A 22,769-nucleotide genomic window follows, 5' to 3' on the forward strand; every position below is an offset into this window, starting at 1 on the left:
CAAAAATGTTAATACAATTTTACTGACTTTGTTTAAAAGAAAAAGAAAAAACATGCACACATTGTCACACAGGGACACTGTTTAACTTCTCACATTACCTCTCTGAGCTGGGTGAGCCCTGATGAAGTGCTCTTGGAGTAGATTCTCATTTTGCGTAACCTGACCCGGCACAAGACAGCATCCACTTGCATGGTTCCTTTCCTTTGGAGTAGTTTGCTTTTCTCTCTCTCTCTCTCTCTCTCTCTGTTCCACGGCTTGTACACCCCTACCCCTGCCTCCAACTTCTCTCACTTTGCATAGCCCCTGCCTTTACCTCACGCATATACACACACGGCGAAAGGCGCAGCTCCAAGCGCACAAAAAAGTTTGAAAAAAGGCACAAAAGTCAGGGAAATCCCTCCTCCAATCCAGCCTCCAGGCTAAATATTTACAGCTCTTTCTCCACTCTCCACTCTCAGCTCTCAAACACAAACACAGTCCCTCACTCGGACTGCTATCTCTCAATGACGCTGGCTCCTTCTCTTTCTCTCTCCTTCTCAAACTTTTCCCACCCCCTCCCTCCTTCTCCCTTCTCTCTCTCTCCTCCCTCTCCCATTTTCCATCATCACCCCCCCTCCCTACACATCCCCTCCCACCAACCCAAACCCCCCACCGCTGACCTAATCTGCAGCTGGCCAGGCGATTGGAGCCCTAGTTGCCGGGGAAACAGGAGTGTCCTGCTCCAAAAAAAGAAAAAAAAAAGAAGGAAGGAATGGAGCAGGAAGGGGCAAAACTGAGCAACAACTGAACACATAGATAGCAGCCTCTCCTCTGGGAGCCAATTAAAGACACCCAAAGGCCACTCCCGCTATCTCAATGAGGGGACAGTATGTTCATCTATTTTATCCCTGCGTGACTTTGTTTACTGGTTCAGATGTGACACTAAACAACAAGTAGTGAAGAAGCCCTGTGCTGAATGTGGTGTGTGGTGAGACAGAAAATGTTTTTGCTGTGTTTGGGTTGTTTACCGCTGACCTCTGCTCAGTGCCAGAGTGCAAACTGGGGTGATCAGCTCACCATCAGACCATCGTGCAGAGAATCTCAATGGTCCTGTGGAGAGTGAGGGTGGACAAAGTGAGAAAGAGAACAGGAAGCAAGACCAACATGAATACTGATGACCAGTGTGATTAATGATTAACCTGTACAACCCAAATGACCCTCTTTAGCAAGGCCATTACCACAACTGTCTGTTTTAAAAGTCTGATATCTTAAGATTGATTATCTCTTGATTTTGGACTGTTGTTTGTAAACAAATAGATAATACTTACTGATAAATAAATAAAAAGGCCACATGTTATGTTCACTTTTGGACATTTGCCTTTGAAAGGTTTTGTAGATAAAATGAATAATCATACAATTCTGTAGTTGCAGCCCAAATGGTGATGAACAAAATATCACTAACACATGTATACACACAGATGTAGGCATATTACAGCTGAGTATTTTTGCATGTATAGGAGCGTTCATAAAGTGTCTCACAGCATCACCTTAGCAGAACAACTATCGTGCTGACCTCTGAGCCCAAACCCTGACCTCGCCTTTGAAATGCAAGAGAGATCTTAAAAAGCCTGGCTTGTCCATCAATGGTTGAGGGGGGGAAAATAGGGTGGGAGGTGGGGGTTAGTAACATCTGTTTGGCGTTTATCCCCCCTTATTGTGTTGCAGAGTCCTCTATCAGGCATATACAGCTGCGGTCCTGGGAGCCTAGTGAGCCCACTGTCCAGGGGACTCACACCGTGACTGGGAACATGGCCGGGACCAGTTCTCAGTCCTCCATTGGGCACAGAAGGCTGTGTGCAAGACTTCTGGTTTAAGCAGAGGAAATGGCAATGAAATCAAACCCATAGTGTGTTTTGTTCCCCACCTCCGCCTTTCCTTTATGACCCAGAAACAGATTTTGCCAGCCATACAGTGACAATACAGCAGGGAAAATAATAAAGCAGCTCTTAAGTCAACTCAAGCCGGCTGGAGGAGAACTTTTAGTATCCTATCAGGACATACTTTTTTATGGTACTTGCTTCTATTAATGTCCAGATCACATGTCTACTGTAAACTCAGCTCTGTCCAATGACGTTTCTGTGTCGACAAATGATCAAACATCGGTGAAAGTTGTTGAATTTATTTTTTCCAACAAGTTACAGTATAAAAAGTCCATATAATTTACACTGCATGTTATCTTGTTTGTTGTTGTCTTATTTTACAGTAAACTGAACATCTCAAATTGAGATACAGGAGGAAACTTTTTTTTAAGCATTGCCCATTTGAACTGTAATATATTACGAAAAAGACGAATAGACGAAAATATATTTTTAAATTTCCTTTTTTCAAGGAGGGGGACACATCCCCCCCCCCCCCCCCTAATTGTTGTAAGCAATTGTAAGCTAAACCGCAATGCTGCACACATACGTTTTTTTCTTTACAGAAGTTTCTTTTTACAACAAAAAATATTCTATTCTATATCTGTCTTTGAATTTATTTATTTTTAACAAAGTCATTTTCATTCAAAATCTCACTTATTTGGCTTAGGACAGGCTGCTTTGAGCACTTTGCCAGTTAACAACTGTCTAAATTGTTATACTCAATTTTGCAACCCTGTGTCTCCTTGCAACTTTCAGGCAGGAGGAGGGAGAAACGGACAGCGAGGATAATAGCCTAATATGCGATATGTCTCCATCTGTAGGGCAGTTCACTTCTCTGCACTTATTTGTATTTATTAAATACTTATACTAGCCTATAGGGCTATCTCAAGAGTTGAAGTGTAAGCTAAAAATAAAAAAATGTAGTGAAGGCAAGACGTTTTAACATAGGCCTACCGCCTACCTTAGTCTCTTCACCCGTTATCTTGAGAAATAAATATATATAGGCCTATATAGGCTATATTGTTTTTACAGCAACGTCAATAAAAGAAAATTGCATAAAACACTTACATGATTGGGATACAGAATGGCGCACACACGAACAAACGCACCTGCCGTGTAGGCTATTAATTAATAACCAGCTGTTTTCTTTTAATATTTTTGAAGACCACGCGCCTTTAAGACGAACCCACGTGAAGCTGTTGCCGTTACGTACGTACCACCCGGAAGTAAAGCTGCTGTCAATACAATGATGTTTTCAATGGCAATGGATGGAAGTTTTGGCTGGTGTTGTTACGTCTGCTAAACCCATGGCTGAACCATGAATTTTCTCACCTGTCGACAGGGGGAAAATAGCAGTCCATCTTCCTCTCGCGCGTACAGAAAACTACAGTAGCTGACCGTAAGTTAAAGAAAAGCTATGCATTTGTAATAAATAGATAGGCTTCAAGTTATTGTTGATAGCAGTCATCTCTTTCTTCTTAAGGTGGACTCTCCCCGCTATAAACTCGTTGATGTGGATGATTCTAAATTTTAAATACAAAACCGACACATGTGAACCAGTTCACCTCATGCACTGAGCCGTTTGACTACAATGACCATGATGGCCGTTGGAGCAAGAACAGTCCTCCTCAGCCTGAGGTGCACTTTCCACAGAGTTGGCTCTTTCACCAGGAGCAGACTCATCCAGAGCTCCAGGACATGTTTAGCTAAAAGAGGGCAGATTTTAACCCAGATACCGAAGGTCACATTGTTGTGTTGGGGTGCCGTGAACGCATCATCCTTTGGAGCCAGCTGCCAGGAAGCAGCTCTCCAACCACAAACTGTTCACAGAAAGTCTGTAGCCAAAATCCAAGTGCACAAAATTATATTCTTCCTTCGCCTCAGCCTTCGTGCATTTGTGCTGCTCCTTAAATTCTGCCCTCTGCTCCTCCTCTCCCCCTTGGCTCTGGTGTCTGCTGGCTGGGCATCTCGTTGGCTGGACGCTCTGCTGTGGGTGACCGAAACATCTGGCCCCACGTACATCAAGCTGGGCCAGTGGGCCAGCACCAGACGGGACGTCTTCTCTCAGGAGTTCTGTGAACGCTTCTCCCGGCTCCACGTCAAAGTGCGCCCTCACGCCTGGGCCCATACCAAGCAGTGTCTCCGCAGGGCTTTCGGGGAGGGCTGGAGGAGGGTGTTGGTGTTCGACAGCAAAGAGCCGGTGGGTTCGGGCTGCGTGGCCCAGGTTTACAGAGGCTGGGCCAGGGCCGACAAGGTGGAGGACCCAGCCTTCCAGTCGCTGGTGGAGGAGATGGAGAAAGAGGACCTGCTGGAAGCCTGGGAGATCCCCGGTCTGGGAGGAGTGCTCAGCTCTCTGAGGCAGCTCTGGAGGGGCAGCAGGGAGGAGGAGTGGGGCCATGAGGAGAGTCTTCACCTGGAGGAAAGCAGTGAAGACGAGGGCCGTCTGATACCTGTGGCTATCAAGGTGAGCGGGAGAATCGCAAAGAAAGCCTCAATAAAGAAGGGATATACCGATTAATCAAAAGGCCGATTAAAAGAATACACAATGTCTTCCTACACTCCTGGTAGCCTCTTCAGTGTGGCTGATGTGGAGCAATAATAGTGCTTTTTTAATATATGTGGGATTTTTTTCTGTTATTTCAATCATTACAGATGGCTGTACAAAATTCCGAAGTCCCTTATGGCAATATTTTCACAGAGCCAACTCCTGGGAAGGCAAAGTGCAAAATGCAGATTTTTTCTTTTTAAATACTTTTCTGCATCTAGATTGATCTAATACATGTTTTATTTAGTTTGAATATGTTTCTCATCTATTATTATAAGATTTTGAAATTTGATCAAATGCAATCAGCATTGGCAATTGAAAATCGCCGTCAAATCAGTCGAACACTTCAGTATGTTCATACTGCAGCCTGGTTGATCACGTAGTCACTCAAGTACTTCATATGTTAATGAATTGTTGTTTCAGCCTGTGTCAGCAGATGATTGTAAACTGTTATTGGTGTAATACAGGTGCTCCATCCAGGTGTCAGGAGGCAGGTGGAAGCTGACCTTCTGCTGATGAAAGCGGGCAGCTGGCTCCTGCACTGCCTGCCTGGACTGAAATGGCTCAGTCTGTGTGAGGTAGTGGAGGAGTTTGAGAAGCTCATGACCAAACAGGTGGGACTATTCAGATGCTCCCCACGATTTGAAACGATAAAGAATGTTCAAGTTTTTACTTCATGTCGCTCACCTTTTTTTTTTGTCGAAACTTCTATTTCAGATAGATCTCCGTTTCGAGGCCAAGAACATAGAGCGATTCCGGGAAAATTTCCGCGGCGTGAATTACGTCAAGTTCCCAACTCCGTTAAGACCGTTTGTCACCAGGTCCATTTTAGTGGAAACGTTTGAAGTGAGTATAGAAGGATTCAAATCTGTGCGCTCTAAATGCACATAACGAGCAACTCAAACATGTCAGAATATCAAACACACACTTCTATGACTATAGTCTTATTACTCAGATAATTCTTTGTGACAGTAAAATAATATCTTCATGGTATTTATATGCCCCTTTTTTCTGTACATTTCACACCATTTTACTCTTAGCAGTTTTGTAGCATTTGTTTTTATTATAAAACTTATTTTGTACAGAAGTTCTTGTTTTAGTTTTAGTGAGCCAGTGGAACACAATTGTGTTCAAATGTGCTATATTAATGTACAGTTAAATGACAATAAAGGTTATCCAAGTCTTAAGTCCAAGTTTCACTCCTCGTGAATGAGGCCAGCAATCCTGAGTCTATATTGGACCTTTTTTTTTTTGCAGGAAAGCGAACACATATCCCACTACCTGAACTCCGATGTTCCTCTGGAAGTGAAGCAGAAGATAGCCAGGATGGGATGGGACACCATGCTGAAGATGGTGAGAGACATGTCAGCTGCTGGTTTACAATACCATCTTTGTGATTGTTACCAATTACTGTTATTTTATTACGAATATGACTGTTGTTTCTGCACTTGTTCATGTGTCTTCATCTATACATCTGCCTTCAAGGTTTTTGTGGACAACTTTGTCCATGGGGACCTCCACCCGGGGAACATTCTGGTGCAGTGTAGTGGGCCCCTCCCTGGCTCCAGTGACAGCTCTGGTAAGACCACCCTGACTGACCTGTGGGACACGGTGGTGGTGAGCGTGAGGCCGGAGCCCTGTCCCCTCCAGCTGGTACTGCTGGACGCCGGCATCGTATCCCAGCTCAGTGAAAATGATCTGGCCAACCTCAAGGCTGTCTTCACGGCCGTGGTACTACGGCAGGTAATCAAATCAACTGGCTCAGTTTTATTTGTATAGCCCAATATCACAAATAGACATTGGCCTCAGCTGGCTTCACATTCCATACAGTATGATACCCTCTGCCTAAGACCCTTAGCTATGCTGAGAAAAAAAAACTACATTTAAATTAGCATCCAAACTTTCAGTTCTAGTTTCACTGTAATTGTGCATGGGGAACAAGTTCACACAATTTTTTATTTTATTTTTTAACTCTCATATCTCAAATACTAACACTAAACCCAGTGACAGAAAAACTAGTTTGTTATGACTGTATCTTTAAGTGATTCTGATTTATAAAATGAGTTTTGCCTGACCGTCTATTAGAATACAATAAAACCTTGTATATACTTTTTCTCCAAGATCTGTGTAAAAATGACGATATACTGAAAATGAAATGTCTCATATTATATTCGCTATGGCTCTGGTCATCATTCTTCAGGGTGAGCGAGTGGCGGAGCTGATCCTGAATCATGCCCGGGCCAACGAGTGCCAGGACGTGCCACAGTTTAAGAAGGAGATGGCTCAGCTGGTGGACAATGCCCTCAGCAACAAATTCTCTCTGGGAAAGGTACTTACCTAGATTTGTTCTGTCTTATTATTTGTAATTTGGATGGCTACCGTGATGAGTCATAATCATTATGTTACTGTGTGTGCAGCTGTAGAGGACATCGGGAAAATAAATTGAATTTTGCCATCAGTCTGTGATTATTACAAGCTAATTTATTTCTGGTTCAGTCTTGTATTTTGTGCTTATGGTGTGAGCTATTATGATTTAAGCAGTACTGTTTACTTTTATTAGTTATGCTTGCTTTGACGCTCTCATCAAATAAAGTTATATTATGTGCAATTAAACTAATTTGCCTCAGCATAATTGGATTTGTTAGCATTTATTAGCTTAGCAATGTAAAGTAACCTATACATAGTTCATATAGGCTAACAGGAATTTGGAATCAAAGAGGGGAAAAAAGTACAAGTGTAACACTAATGGCTAAATAGCCATTTTGATAAATAAGCATCCGTCAGCAGGAGGTGTTTAACTATTCAAAATGTCTTGATGTGTTTGTCGTTGTGTTAATAGGTACAAGTGGGTGACTTGCTCTCCAGAGTGTTCGGTCTAGTCATCAAACACAAGGTAGAATAACAGGTTCAATTCATTATGGTGAACAAACACTCTCTCTTTGTAGAACATGTTTGAATTTGCATACCGTGATTCACTGGTGTTGCTGTGGTCTTAACAAGGTTCTCTCAATATAAGCCCTGTCATATTTCTTTGAGGTTAAGTTTGAAATTAAATGACTCAGTTTTGTATTAGATTCCCATCACTGATCGAGAGAACATATCAAAAGACTTCATATGCTACAGAAACAATCATGATGTGATAACTGAGTTGATAATTATTACACCTTTTATAAACATTGATTGTTTAGGCCTAGGTATGAACTAAACTTAACAGACCAAAACTTAAACATTTAAATGGACTGATCGATTAATAGTGTTGACTTTTTTTTTTCTCCTAGGTGAAGCTGGAGAGTAACTTTGCGTCCATTGTGTTTGCCATCATGGTGCTGGAGGGTCTGGGCAGGTCACTTGATCCCAACCTGGACATCTTGGAGTTGGCAAAACCCCTGCTGCTAAAGAACTGTGCGGCCTCACTCCTCTGACACACACATACAGTACATATATAAACACTCAAACGCACAGACAGGTCAGTTCAAACACAGCCTCTAAGTCCTATATACTGTATGCACTCAGTCAAATCATAGATACGGTACATGAGTGTGCGATAAATAGTCTTCAATATCCCACGGTGGATCCCAGGGTAAGTCTCATCGCTACATTTTAAGAAGTGTTGACGCCATAAATACCTCCATTGATTTTTTTTTTCACATTGATGGTGTTTCCACTTTTATCTGTTACTCTTGAATTCTATTGTGTACCGTCTGGTTGTAGTTTGAACATCTCCTCCAACGGAATCCCCTTTGAGGTTTCCAACTGAGCCTAATGACAAGAGATATGGTTTACAGGAAGCTACACTTGAATAAGTGCTAATGGTGTCAGACACGGAAGGCATCAGAGACCATTTGTACCCATTTTAAAATATTAGAAAATACTGTGAAATCCCTAGTTGCTACTCAAAAGTATATTCACTCTTTAATGACTAATATTGATCTTAGGATGTGTTTTTATCACCCCATCTTTTATTGCCTCTTATATAATGTTGTCTAATGGACCATACTTGCTTGAATAATAATATTTTGTGGGGTTTTTTCTGTTCTTACACACTACGTCAACCACTGTACCAAAAACCAACCATTGTCTTTTAACTTTTTCATTTAAATTGTGGCAACACTTGTATGAATTTTACTGTGCATATCAATAAAGAGGGAATCTATGCTAATTGGTCTCTTTCTGTTCTTTGTTGCCTCTAGCCCATTGATGCCTGATGCTGCGCGACAGACAGGAGATACATGTTGCGTTGCGCAGCATCAGGCATCAATGGGCTAGTAACCTCTTCAAAATGTCGGATCCTTTTGGTGAGGTTGAAAAATCATTACATCAGGGGCAAAGGATCCATTAATTTACAATTTTATTAAATCTGTCAATGAAAAACACAGACGAGAGACGAGATTCTGTCAATGTCATCCGGAAGAACAGTCAGCATGGCTGAAAGAGTGAGACCAGGAGGTTTGGTGCAAAAAAACTCATCACATACCCTTTATTGCAAAACTGTTGATTTTTTTTCTATCACTATCAAGAGCCCAGATAGAGCAGCACTGTTCAAGTAAGGAGGGAGGGGAGAAGTGACAACTGTGTAAAAAAATCTTTCAATAATAATAATAATTAATAATAATAATGACAAATAAAATAAAAACATCTCTAATAGACAAACACAATCATCTCAGTATAAGACGAGATTATGTCACGGTCACAACAACCAGAGAAAAAGTTGTTTTCTTTTTTTTCCTCTTTTTTAATCAATTAAATAGTTTTTAAAAATATCTCACCATTTACTTATACTCATCTTTTTTTTCATTTATTGCGAAAAATAGGCAACTGGACTAATTGTGATGATGCGAGTTCTTGTGTGTGTGTCTGTGTGTGAGAAATAGAGATTAAGTGGAGAGATATAGTGGAACGTCTTGGAGCGTTGTCACAGAGAGCAGCAGCAGTGTGTGCCAGTGCAGTACTCATTTGGCCACCGGGTGGCACAGTTCAGTCTGAACATTCCTCCAGGGCTGGAGCTATGGCGGCCCGCCCCCCCCTCCAAACTGTATCAGAGGCAGTCAAGGTATGCCAACAAGAGCCTCTGATTTTTGGAATGATGCTTGTGTGTTGAAACTTTGTCCACGGTCGCTTATCTGTGTTGCAAGATCTCAGTTCTATGTACAAAGGTTTCAAATCCCTGAAGGACATCTACAAAGACAAGTGGAACCTCCACGTGTCCTTCCCCTCTTCTGGAGAAGCTCAAGGATCAAGGGGTTCCTCTATAGGTGGGAACAAAGGGGGGAATAGTACCAATCAGACCAGGTAAACGTGCCACAGCAGGACTCAAAAATTGCTCTTCGGAACAAAAGTCAGAAATAATGGCAGAGGACCGAGATTTAGGAATGTCTAAAGCAGGAGAAGAATGGGTTAAAAACACAGTTACCTTCCTCGGTAGGGGGCACCAAAATATCCTAACATAAATTTTCTAACTGAACGTCCGAGAGGGGTGATGAAACGGGAAAGAAACCAGCGAAATGCACAAGTAGAATAACGCATCCAATCGTCCGTTTGTCATATCCATTCATGCTGATCCATCAGTCCCTCCATGCATTTTAAAAATAGTCTTTAAAGACCAATAAGTTCTCCATGTTAAATTGATTGTATTTTTGTTCTGCTTTTTTTGCTCATCCCCCACTCTTTCTGTCTATCTCTGTCAGAGTGGTGTCCCCCTGGAGGACTGGCTGCCCTCCAGTTCTCTGTGGTGGTGGTGGTGGTGGTGGCCCCCGGCTGGAGCATGCAGCTCATTTTGGCGGGAAGGCAAACAAGAGAGGCTTCTGGGGATCGGATTTATGGAAGAAATCAGGCTGTAAACTTTAAGTCCGTTGTGGGTGTATCATGTAGGCAGATCCTGAGCACGGGCACAAGCGCTCATTTACACTCATCTGTCTTTAGAACCACTGCCTATGGAAATGTCATGGCACCCTCTGCTTCTCATCAACTTCTCGTTCACATCATTGAAGAGATCAGTCATTGGCCTACGACTGGATCCAACCAAGGAAAAATAGTGAATTAAGAGGAGATTTAGATTTCATGTAAAGGTGCTGGCTGAGAGCTTGGTGAAATAAAATAAGCAAATCTCTTTCAGAACTCCTGTTTACAGTGTGAGCAGGATCCATCTTTCAACATTTTCGTAATCTTTTTTTGTTCAGGAGAAGTTTTGGAAGACACAGCTACTATGTCACGTTATCTGCCATAAGCCTGTCTTTACATTATTGTCGGGGCTAGTTGTGTGTGTGTGGGACTTAAGCCTACTCAGATAAGCATGTAACGGATGTGTGTGGGATAGGGTAGGAAAGAATAAATCTTTCTCATCGACTCCGAAAGTCAGTTTGTCTCCGCGCCGTTGTTGTTCCACGGGCGGCCACCGAGGAGTGATGTTTTCAGGCTTACTGTCGGGGGACGAGGGGAGGAGGAGGAGGAGGAGGAGGGTTGTCTGGTCAGCAGTTGTGGCTACGAGTTGATCCAGGGGTGGTTGAGGCATTCCCCGGCAGAGGCCCTCTTCTCGGGCACCATCTCCAGCATGGGCAGCAGGAAGTGGGTGAAGTGTCCGGCGTCTTCCGGCGCCCAGCCGTACTTCTCCACCAGCACGTCAAACAGGGACCACGGCTTCAGCTTGGTGATGTGCCGCAGCTCACCTGAAGGGGGCGATATAGAGCACAGTCAATGACAGCACATGGGAGACAGGAGAGGAGGCCCAATAAAGGGCTAGTTCACCCAAATAAAAGAAAGCAGATGTTTTCCTTTCTTTTTCTTTTTTTAAAACACCAAGAAAAACACCAGAATTGGCGATGAATTAATCCTACTGATAATAATTGCCTGTTGAGCCAACATTTGATGTAGCCAATTCCTCTGTACTATGGAGCTCTGTTTTTGTCAAAGCTATCTTCATTGCTAAATTCCACTGAATGTAAGTAAGACGTCTTGGTTTTGGTTATTTGGGTGAACTGACCCTTTTATCAGATGACACAACGGGCCATGATTCTGCAGGCTCCAGCCAAACACTATATCAGCTGGTTTCACTGATTAGCTCAGCCGCTCTGTTTGAATGTGAGCTAATCAGTGAGGGGCTGTGAGACGATGGAGAGAGAACCTGCAGAGTCTTGTTTAAAAAATCACCAGAACAGATGGACGGAAAGAGATGAATGGGAAGTGGCGACGTTATGGAAACAGCAAGGAGGAAGTGGAAGGTGTTCTTTATTAAAGAGAGGAAGAAATGATTGGTTGGGGGGGGGGCACAAGACTGAGGGAGAAGTCAGAAAGGAAACCATTTATCAGCACGTCCCTTATATTGTAAAAGTCAGTGTTGAAACATTATTTCTGACCAGCTGTGTCGTCACAAATCTTTGTGTGTTTCTCATCTTTAAAGCTATAGTGCGTAACTTCTGTTGCCCCCACGAGGAAACCACATTGTCTGTGCATCTACATGAGGTAAGCCTTCGATGATCATCGCAACACAGATTTTATTCCTTCTGCTGTAAGTCCAGGTTCTGTTTTAGGAGTAGAATCAACAACTGAAACATTTTGTGGCCTCTTCTTGAGATCCTGCGTCAGTGTCAGGTGGTGACACCAGTTTGTAAAACTCTTTCACACTGAGAAATACAGAGAGAGTTTTGTGAAGCTGATAGGCTTAATACATTTCGTGTCAACTCGTTTGGCGATGGCTTGAATGTAACCGACATTCATTTATATGAAAAAAGTTACACACTATACAGTAGCTTTAAAAACCTGTATTCTTATTGTGTAGTGTACAATGAGAGGACATTTCAATTGTTTTGTCTCCAATCAACGAGTCAGCTTTCCCCTGATGGTGAACACAGATCAGTGGACATGAAGGAAACTGGTGGCGCAGCAAGGCGGGCAGCAGAGGCCCGGAGAGACAGAGCGAGAGAGTCAGACCAGATTAACAGAGCGCCAAGAGATAAAAGGGAGACCTCAGATACAGACAAACATCAAAGGCAGAATATTCCGGTCTCATGACACATTATGAAGACTATATGAGCAGAAAGGGAAGGCAGATCGACAGTAAGAAAAAAAGGGAATAAAATAAGATAGAGTGCAAGGGGTTATTGGCTGTACCAAACACAGATCCATACACTTACCAGGCTCACAGATGAGCAGAACCAGTGAGGTGTATAACACACGTAAGACCATAGATCTCTCCTTTAAAGTGTGGACTATTATTGATTGTAACTTTGATTTACAGTCTGTAATCGTTCATGTATTAATTATATTTTTGATTTGATTTTTCCTATCTAACATTATAAGAATATTAGAAAGGAAACACATCTGGCTATCTAATGTTGTGTCTGATGAAATCCGGTTTGCTGAAGCCTATATTTAGATAATACTATTTATTTTCTTTTACTTCTGCTTGTAGTGAATTTGACCATTGTGCTGCCTCAAAACAATCACAGCAAAGTATTTGAACAACAATGTAATAAAGATGGGCATTGCAATCAAGCTGAGATCAAGATAAGAAAAATTTGAAATACATTTCCAATCTTACGTGACGTGAAAATCCGGCTAAATTGAAGTGAAGTTCAAAGCAAGGAACTGTGTACAACAAAAGCTTTAGAAGGCTGTTTGTTCAGTTTTTCATTCTTTATTTGGCTTATTCATTTTGAGCAACATATTTTTAGTTGTTTTTTTGGTTTAAGAGTGCATCAACAGTTGCAATGTTTTCGTTGAAAGATTCCAAGTATGTTTTTTATGTGTGTTTTAACTAAAATAAGTTTTTTTTGCTGTGATTCCTTCAATATCCAATTTTTTTTTTATCTTACTGGAGATATAAAAATAACCAAATGTCCAATTAAATTAAAGAGAATATAATTAAGTGTTATGATGTGTTAATTATGATTTTTGTCCTGTGATGGACGATATGAAACTATCTGAACCGACTTTATTTAGAAATACTCCGGCAGGCCTAAAAAAACTTTACTACACAACAAACTTCCGATCTGTACTCAGTTCCTCTCACACTAGAGCTATCCCTACAGCAGACCTCCCCTGGGCCTTAACACAGGGCCACTAAACCACGGTGTCGTTTTATTACCTTTCTTGGAGAAAAACTCTCGGCTGTACTTCCCGGCAGCGACCACTTTGCGTGGGACCTTCCCAAGGAGCTCCATGATCAGAGCGATGTGGTCTGCCACCCACCACCACATACATCACAGAGGGGAACAGGCACGGTTCATCATTACAGCATGCACACACACACACATCAACACCACTGGCTGTGTGGGACTGAAACACACACATTGCTGCCTTGGACTCACTTCATGGAGGACACACTCGCAGATGGGACGGCTGTATGTATGGAAGTTGGGAGGATTTTTACTTGATTGTTCTCATTGGTTGCTGTCAAAATTTTAATTAATATATCTGAGTTTTTTAGTTTTTTTTGTTTAAGCTGTCCAGACTGTCTGCTAGTGTCCATATGTTGTTCATTTAGACATATGTGTGTGTGTGTCCCAGTCCCACCAGCTCTCTCTGGCCAGCGCTACCTCTTCGGTTGAAGAACTCCCGGGAATATTTTCCAGAGAGCGCAAAGTGCCTCGGAATACAGCCCAGCAGCTCTATGATGTGGGCTATGTGGTCTATGGAGGAGAGAGGGAGGGAGGGAGGGAGGGAGGGAGGGAGAAGAGGAGGAAGGAAAAGGAATGCAAACACAAAAGAGAGAAACGGACAGAAAGACAAGGAAGCGAGATAATCCATTAAAAGAGAAGGACAGATGAAAGAAAAATTGTAAATAGGGCAGATTGTGGGTGAGACGATAGAAACAGGTACAGGAAGTGATCACAGAAGGGTGAGGGAGGAATATAAAGAGAGAGAGAGGGAAGAGGAAGGAAAAAAAAGAGTCACAGACAGTTACAAAGAAAAAAACCCTGTGTTAGTGAGCCGTGCCTCCACGGCAGAGGTGATGGAACAAAATGACGAGCGTCTGAATAAAAGAGACATGCATTCAGGTTCACAATTGAAGGGACCGGAACCTGAAAATAGATTTTTTTAAATTTGGCCTCAATTGGTGATAGATCTAAGGGTGTCTCTCCCTGTAAATCCAGAGGTTACGATAAAACTGACAGTGGCCTATTGCCTGTGCACACATGCAATGAGAAACATAACACAAGGAGCGTGCAAGATGAGGAAATTAAAGATTGAGGTGAAGATGATTTTTTGAAATGTGTAGTACTGTATAGTATGAATGTTTAGGTGTAATAGCTGGAGTCTGCATGAAAATAAAGGGGCTGTATTGCTTTATGGAGCAATATGTGATCTATATATATATATATATATATATATATATATATATATATACACGGATACACTCACATGAAACACTCACTGGCTAAATGTTGCTCTTTCGCTTGTTAATTTACTAACTGTTAACATTTTACAATCTGTTTTAAATAGATATTGAGCACTATGCCAGGATCTGTGTGAGCTCTCTGTGCATCAATAACAATTCATGTGTCACGGGTTAAGAGTGGGGTGAAGATGAGTGGAGGCATAGCAGCAGAATTAAAAAGGACAGGATTAACAGTCGACAGTGGATAGGGGGATTTGGGGAGAGGGATGTCTATAATATAAACTAAGCTCACTTTAGGCCATTTCTTTCACCTATTTACTATACAATCACTTATTGTCCATAGTTCAGATGCATACTGTAGTTAGAAACATATGTCAAAACTGTCAGGAAATGCATAATAAAAACTGTTGTGTTCTCAGAACTCCTTATATTGTATCAACAAAGTCAAATCATTGTGTCTAAAAAAAATAAAAAAACATCAAATCTTTAAACCAAAGTTCACACTTGGAACATTTTGTGATGATGAACCTCATTTATTCAGTTTGGTGTTATTTATTAGAAAAAATATGTTTTTCTTTCGTTAAATGTATTTCGAAACGGGATTTCTGTGATGTGGGAAATAGAGAAAACTTAGTAAAGTGTTATATGAATGCATTTGAAATTCAGACTGCATATCCGAGTTTGTGCCGTATAACAGTTAACAGAAATGCATCTGAACAATGTTAAAAGCAAAATTTAAAGCAAATTAAGGTTTAATAGCACAAAAACAGACATTTTAATATGAAAATACATTAAACCAATTAACACGTCTAATCTAAACAGTTCATGAAATAATTAAAGACACCTTGCTTTTTGTATTCCTGCTGTCACTGAACATGTCATTTCAACTAGAATATACTATAGATCAAGCTTATAGTCTTGAGATACAATCGTTAGCTTAGATTCCCCTGTGGGTTACTTTCAAATGACATCTTCTACGGTTCTATTCTTAGAGATGAAATGTATGTGCGCACGTCATTCATACAGATTTAAATACTCACCCTCATCACGGGAGTAGTCCTCTCCGGAGTGAGGCTCAAACAAGTAATCTCCAGTAGCCAGCTCAAAAGCCTAGAGAGACAGAGATCAAACAGGGTACTATACTTGAGTCTGTACTGAGTGTGTGTCTTCATTTAAAAAGGAAGTATATGGATATTTAATGTCCTGTATATATGTATGTGTTCTCCTTACCATGCAGGCAGTACTCCAGATGTCTGCAGGGGTGCTGTAACCAGCTCCTATCAGGACCTCAATGGAACGGTACTGTCTCGTCTGGATGTCCTCGGTAAAGTGCTTGTGCTGGGAGGAGAAGAGGAGAGGAATTTGATTGTCAATAATTATAATGTACCCTATTGTAATAAACAATTATTATAAATAATGATTAAACAAAATACACATTCCCCCCCCCTACTCTGCTGCTTCTCTGAGACCCACTGTAATGGTTGCAGCTGTGGCTAAGACTTTAGCCCCAGTGTATGTAAAAAAACATGCTTCAAATCGAGTCATATCAAATCTCAGACACTGTGTCTTACCACCCAGCAGGCATTTCCAAGATCAGCGATTTTGACTCGAATGGTCTCGGAGTTGCGCGGGTCAAGTGGGTTGATCAGGAGATCTGCAGCTCTGGCCCTGACTGGACAGGGGGAGGAGGGGGAGGAGGGGAGGAGGGGAGGAGGGGGGGGACAACACAGACGAGTGAGCAGAGATAAGAAGAGTTTACACACACTATTGTACTATTAGCTATTTATTATAGACCAAGGATACTGCAGCTTTGTTTTTAAAAAGGTGCACTATGCAGTTTCAGGGGAGGGGGATTTGTTTAAATGTGAGTCTAGAATATGTTTGTAAAAAAAGCTGTGGGCCCAAATGCTGTAAACAACAACAGTGAAACCGGATCCAAGGATCCAATTTTTTCTGTGATAGTTAATTTACTAAGTTGTGAGAATATACCTAAAAAAAATGTCACTTCTCTGACACAGTGCACCTTTAATAAGAAACACATAACAGCCCTAACTTTGTCCTGAGGAAATATTTAGTATGTTATTTAACTAGAAAACAGACTTTATGTGGCGTATGCACTTCCCGAGACAATGTTTGTTTAATGTAAAATTATTTTAAAGGTTGGGAGATATTCTAGAAGTGACCCGAGAGCTACATTGTCAAGTTCAATTTATTGATAGTAAAATGAACACTGTGAGTGGATGAGTAATGTTTTTGTTGGTGAGTCATAATAATACCCAGAGGAGATATCTGGACACTAAAATGAACTACAATGTATGAGATAAGAAAACCCAAACACAGTGGCCATTATTCATGTTCGGCTGATCCGTTACTTAACAAATAATCGCAATCGCAATTAAATCTCAATGTTATTTTAATTTTATTTTCTTTATCTATCCAGGTACAATTCTCATTTGCATGTAGATTACAATTTTCTTTTTAACAGATACCTTGGCAAGAGGGAAGCATAAATCAGTCAACATTAAATCATTTGTTTGTCAAAATTGTATTTTATTAGACCGCAGCAATTGAGAATTGTATTCGCTGTGCAGTTCCAAATGAATGCTGCAGTATTAAACTGGATAATAGGTAATGACAACAGTCAGTAAATGTATCTCAAGATTGTAAAACTCCTGGCTTGTACCCTTAGCAATGGAAACAACACTAAGTTCTAAACTTAGGAACTTTTAGTTTATTATGTTTAAAACAGAAAAGCTAGAGCAAAACCTCTGAAGAAATTGCAGCGATTAAAAGCTGGAATCTGGACAGCATTGCTTGGTGGGTGGCCAGGTGATAAACTGCATTGCTGGATTAATTTCATATAAAAAGGAGCTTCTGAAGGAGTATGGCCATTTGCAATAGCAGGAAAAAGGTATATAGGATGCAAGATTACACCTGTGTTGTGCTACCAGATGAGAGTGATACTGTATCTTCTGTGAGATATACAGTACGTTGCAGTATTCTCAGTAGCAATCTGAAGTTTCTCCTCATTTTGAAAAAAATTTATATATTTCTAAAAAGCATTAAAAGTGAAAACGCTTAGAGTTATTCTGATATCGTCCATGACCTGCTCACATATTGAACACTGTGGGGCTCCTTTGTGGGATAGAGTTTATAAATCAGCTGATGTACACAGTGCATGCATTGTACATTCAATGGATGGGGAGGGCTTTACCTTTGGGTGTGTCTCCCGTGCTGGATGAGGAGACGGTGCGACTGCGGTCGGCTGTGGGGCTGTTGGGCGACGGGCCCGGTCCGATGTCCGGCGCTCCGGCAGAGACGGGGTTTCCGGGCAGAGGGTCCAGGGGCAGGTCAGGGAAGTGTTGCCCCGGGCCCCCTCTGTGTCGCTCGCTGGCGCCGTTGGTCAGCACCACCTCACTGACCTCTCCGTTGTACAGCTCGTAGCCGGAGCTGAGGGAGTTGTCCCTGTCCGTGTAGCTGAGCTCAGACTCCACCAGGGGGCAGAGGAGAGCGCCCCCGGGGGTCGGGGTGGGAGAGGGAGACGGACGGGTGCCGTGTTTGGCTGCCCTCCTCCCCTCGGAGGAACCCAACAGATGGTGGCCGTTGGTTTTGGCCGAGTGGCTTCTGCTGTTGACCACGGGTTTGACGGGGGAGGAGCTTTCCGTGAGCAGGTCCGCTGTCGTGTCGTCGTCCTCCTCTTCGTCTTCCTCCTCTTCCTCATCATCATCATCATCCTCCTCCTCTTCATCCTCTTCCTCCTCCTCCTCCTCCTCCCCTCCCTGCTCCTTTGCCTTCTCTTCCTTTACCTTTACCTTTACCTCTTCTTCTGGTTTACTATCGATTTTTGGCTCCTCCTCCGTCTCAATCGCCTCTTTCTCAGTCTCTTTCTCAGTCTCTTTCTCCTCCCCCTTTTCTCCCTCTTCTTCCACGTCCTCCTCCTGCTGCTCTACCTTTTCCTCTGCCTCCTCATTCTCATCCTTCAGCCCTTTGGATCCCACCTCCTTTTCTTCCTCCTCTCCATCCTCTTCCCCTTTTTCCTTCTCTATCTCTACCTCTGCTTGTGCTGGGTCTCCATCCTTCTCTTCTTCTGTGGTAGGGGCATTAGTTACGTCTTTTTCAACGGTAGGCGTGAGCTCTTCCTCCTCCTCCTCTTCCTCCTCCTCATCATCATCATCCAGGTCGTTGTCATTGGTGTTTTGGGGTGTGTCACTCTGCTCCTGGGGAGGCGCTGCGCCTAATATGGAGAGAGCACAGGACAAGCTGTTAGAGGAGAAGTTAGTGATATGGTCCTTTTAGTTAGCTTTCTGTCAGTGACTGCAGTTAGCAGTCCCCTCCCTCGTCCCTACGTCACCACCACATGAACGTACAGCCGTCTTCGTTAGATAGTGCCGCGATGGAGAGCAGTGAGTCATCGTTCACGAGCACAGAGACTTTAAAGGGCTCTGTCTCCTGATTGTTTAAAAAGGAGCGGGATACTCAAAATTGTACCTGGCAATTAGCCCGATGCTGAATGACTGGGGGACATGTGTTATGAACTGCGCATACTGTTTAAGTGATTAAATACAGAGTATGAATATAGAGTGAATATATCGTATACTAACAGCAAATGAACACTTACTTCTCCTTTAAGAGAGGATGTAGGTGGGAAGGAGATACAGTATGAGCGCAATCAAAGAAAAGTGTAGGCAGTGAGGAAACGACATGAAAAGAGTCAGAATTGGAGAGGAGGCAAAAGAGAGAATGGGAGAACTAGAAAAATACAGGAGGCTGAGAGACTGGGGGTGGAGGTGGGAGACAGAGAGAAAGACAGTTTATTTTTTTGTGTGTGAATCAGCCTAGCCTTCCATACACAGGAGGTCTAGCGTGGGCAGCTGGTTGGAGCCAATCCACCTCCTATTCATTCATAGACAGGCTCCCCAAACCTACATTCACTCACACACTCACTCACTCATGCTGCAGATCATTGCTATAGCAAAAAAAAAAGAAAAAAAATCACCATTCGACAAACTTGATTTCAGCCAAAAGAACAAGCTGACCTAAATATGTAGCACATGTTTTCCTTCACAGAGCATGTCACTTAAAGAAAGAAAAGACATTAAATCACATTGTTAAAATTGTTGTTAAAAAATGAATGTCAAAGCGTCAAGTATGGTAAATGAACTAAAAATAAGAAAATGGTGACTTTAAATTAATGCAAACATGTGTACATGCACACAAGAATATCCATTCATATTGTGCCAATACATTAAATCCATGGTGCACAGCAAAATATGGAATTTTACTCTATAGACAATATATTTTACATTTTTCATTACGATTCAACCAAACTAGTTTGAGTATGTCATGTCAGTGTGTTAAGTGAAGCTCTGCAATGATGGATATGAGAATAAATATACAACATTGTTGTACAATACAGGATAACTAAATCAAAGTTCCCAGTAGAGTTTTTGACCTTTCATTTCTACTCTTTTCTGTGAGCGCATGCCGGTGCACGAGGATGTGGCGCGTGATGCTTTTTTACACATTGTTTCACACTATTTCCCTGATCTGCAGGTGGTGGAAATGTGCCAAGTTATGTAGCTATGAGCCAGCAAAAAAAAAAAAACAGGAAAGAAGGAGACTGGAGTTGAACAGTGTTGACTTTGCAGGTTTTCTTTGAGGAAATAAATGCATTCAACACTTCAATATTCAAGGATGCACAAAATGTGCATTTTGGTTTCAACCTTTGACCACCAGGAATAACTCTAAAATACCCATTAATGAATTATCAAATCACACTTATGATACTGTCTTTATCATATAAAGCAGGGGTTTTCAAAGTGTGAGAGAGTGAGCCCCCCCTCAGAGAACAAATTTCCGCGGAGCCCCCCCCCCCCCCCCCAAACATTTTTTTTTCTAAATCTCTGTGTGTTATGAAAGATCTTTTGATTATTTTACAAATGTAAACATGTTTTTTAAACATTCTAAAAAATGTTGTGCGTTTTTAAACACATTTTGTTAATACATTTTAGCATCTTAATCCAGTGTTTTAATCCTGCTTTCTTTAAGCATGGATAGTAGTGACTGAGTGTGCAGCGGAGTGAGAAAGATAGGCAGACAGACTTGCCCAAATGTTTGACCAGTTAAATGTCATTCACACACCCAGTGTTTTTTCGCTAGAGCCTCCAATGTCCTGATGGAGGAAAATAGTAGCCAGTGGAGAACCAGACCCTCCTAGGGGGGCCCGGGGGTATGCCCCCCCCCATGAGATTTTTTTTCACCTTTTTAAAGTGAAATGCATGAATCTGGTGCACTTTGAGAGGAAAATTAAGAGGCTAAATATGAGGAATTTTGTGTGAACAAATAATTTGGAGACACTGGGTCTGATGAATTAGAAGCTATTGAAGAAAGACACATGGAGTTTCCATAAAAATATTAATTTAAAATAAAAAAATGTATGCAGGGTCCTCTGGGTTGGGCTTGGTGCTCTTTTTCTTTAACGAGACCTATTTCTCTGTAATATAATGAATGCATTTAAATGCAGTGAGAGGAACGAAGCAGAAGAACTCTTGTCCAGCTATGCCGTGATCTTAATATAAAAAATAATATAAATTTTTTTTTTTAATCACATATTCATCCGCGCCACCCCCCCCCCCCCCCCTGCCATAACCCCGCAGTTTGAAAACCACTGATATAAAGGGTTCATGTATTCATGATATCTGATTTTGAGGATATAGTGCGTAACTTCTGTTTCCCCATGAGCAAGTCTGGGTAATTACAACAACACCGTTGGCCCATCTACATCCTGAGACATACATAGAGAGTTTTGTGAAGCTGATAGGCTCGATCGACTTTGTGTCAACTCATTTTGGCAATGGCTTGACTGTAACCGCCATTCATTTATATGAAAGAAGTTAGTCACTATAGCTTTCATACAGTGATGTGAAACTCTCATTGACTCACATGTATGGTTGGTCAACCTGGTGGGCCTCTCTCCTCCTGTCACCTCTTCCTCCTCCTCCTCCCCATCCTCTTCATCGTCATCATCTTCGTCGCTCTCTCCCAGAGCCATGCTGGGCCCCACCGGAGCGGCAGGGGGCGGGGCCTTGGTGTGCTCCTGCCCCTCTTCTTTCTCATCCCCCTCTTCTTTGTTTTTCTCCTCCATCTTCTCCGCCTCTCTCTCCAGCGCTTCGATCTCCAGCATCCGCCGCTCCAGCAGCTCCGCCTGGCGCTTCTGCTTCTTCTTCAGCTTCTTCTTCTTGTTCTTGGAGATCTTCCCCACCTGGAGGACCAAAACAACAACAGACAAAACAACAGGAGAAGAAGAAAGGAGAGTCTTAGTGGAGGCAAAGACCTCGATTAAATATGAGATATTAAAAATCAAAAGCTTTGATGTATTGAATTGTGGGTTATAATGTGATGTCCGCTAACACTGCAACTTTGTTATATTAACATATTTTAATAAGAGCTTATCATCAGTGTCATATGATAACGTGTATGTATCTTTTTAGGTTGAGAAAATTGGCCTACTTTTTAAAAAGGCCATTAAACCTATTTTCTGTGGAGCTGGTTTGTGTACTCAGTTGTGGCGATGCCAAAATTATTCCCCTACACCAATAAGGCTTTAGCAACATTTAAATCAAAGTCTGCTGAGATATGGTGGGCTGTTTTCTGAGTTATAACTATGATTGTATTTTATACACATTTAATGCTATAAAGAAATACCCAAGGCTTGAAATGAGGTTCAACCTAAATACGCCAATTTTTATTACTGCATGTAAAACTCAAAATCTGACAATTGCTGCAACCCTGTTTATTGATGATTCACTAAACAAATGTTGCTAACTTAGAGTAGTAGGAGCATTGAAAGCAGATTTTAAACAAACTTATAAGAATGTTTGTGTATTGCCTAGAAAGTACTTCTTCCCTTTAACTTTAGCTATCATGGAGATCAAACATAACAGTGTGACATGTTGCACGCAACCTTGTCTTAGACTTGTGTGTGTGTGTGTGT

General features: G+C 41.9%; 3 protein-coding genes across 5 annotated transcripts in view; 1 reads left to right on the forward strand and 2 right to left on the reverse strand.

Annotated features, from left to right (window-relative positions):
* The window catches only part of LOC307250227 (DENN domain-containing protein 2A), a 34,141-nt gene extending 33,674 nt beyond the window's left edge, over positions 1 to 467 (reverse strand). The window contains exon 1 of the mRNA XM_080027250.1: positions 99 to 467. The gene's annotated coding sequence lies outside the window, so the exon portion shown is untranslated. The remainder of the gene's footprint in view (positions 1 to 98) is intronic.
* Positions 468 to 3,165: 2,698 nt separating this feature from the next.
* On the forward strand, positions 3,166 to 8,602 carry adck2 (aarF domain containing kinase 2). The gene is made up of 9 exons (XM_080027363.1): positions 3,166 to 3,297; positions 3,382 to 4,362; positions 4,911 to 5,057; positions 5,161 to 5,289; positions 5,701 to 5,796; positions 5,929 to 6,186; positions 6,644 to 6,772; positions 7,283 to 7,336; positions 7,722 to 8,602. The coding sequence occupies exons 2-9, from the start codon at positions 3,490 to 3,492 to the stop codon at positions 7,863 to 7,865; spliced, it is 1,830 nt and encodes a 609-aa protein (XP_079883489.1). The 5' UTR covers positions 3,166 to 3,297; positions 3,382 to 3,489; the 3' UTR covers positions 7,866 to 8,602.
* Positions 8,603 to 8,798: 196 nt separating this feature from the next.
* The window catches only part of srpk2 (SRSF protein kinase 2), a gene marked incomplete at its 5' end in the record, with an annotated part of 67,954 nt that continues 53,983 nt past the window's right edge, over positions 8,799 to 22,769 (reverse strand). For 2 of the 3 annotated variants that reach the window (XM_080027398.1, XM_080027397.1), the window contains 7 exons: positions 8,799 to 11,105; positions 13,523 to 13,615; positions 15,817 to 15,886; positions 16,007 to 16,114; positions 16,348 to 16,448; positions 17,991 to 19,010; positions 21,719 to 22,037. In XM_080027398.1, coding sequence (XP_079883524.1) covers positions 10,921 to 11,105; positions 13,523 to 13,615; positions 15,817 to 15,886; positions 16,007 to 16,114; positions 16,348 to 16,448; positions 17,991 to 19,010; positions 21,719 to 22,037 — 1,896 coding nt within the window. In that variant the 3' untranslated portion in view covers positions 8,799 to 10,920. The remainder of the gene's footprint in view (positions 11,106 to 13,522; positions 13,616 to 15,816; positions 15,887 to 16,006; positions 16,115 to 16,347; positions 16,449 to 17,990; positions 19,011 to 21,718; positions 22,038 to 22,769) is intronic. The other variant, XM_080027399.1, reaches the window with a different exon arrangement.

This window comes from Ammodytes marinus (assembly GCF_949987685.1).
Source record: "Ammodytes marinus genome assembly, chromosome: 5".
NCBI classification, from domain to species: domain Eukaryota; kingdom Metazoa; phylum Chordata; class Actinopteri; order Uranoscopiformes; family Ammodytidae; genus Ammodytes; species Ammodytes marinus.

Bases quoted from the DNA above. Each gene is read 5' to 3' on its own strand.
- adck2 (XM_080027363.1), top strand. From the start codon at position 3,490: ATGACCATGATGGCCGTTGGAGCAAGAACAGTCCTCCTCAGCCTGAGG. The intron at 5,290-5,700 runs GTGAGTATAGAA...TTTTTTTTGCAG, and splicing joins TTTTAGTGGAAACGTTTGAA to GAAAGCGAACACATATCCCA. The intron at 6,773-7,282 runs GTACTTACCTAG...TTGTGTTAATAG, and splicing joins ACAAATTCTCTCTGGGAAAG to GTACAAGTGGGTGACTTGCT.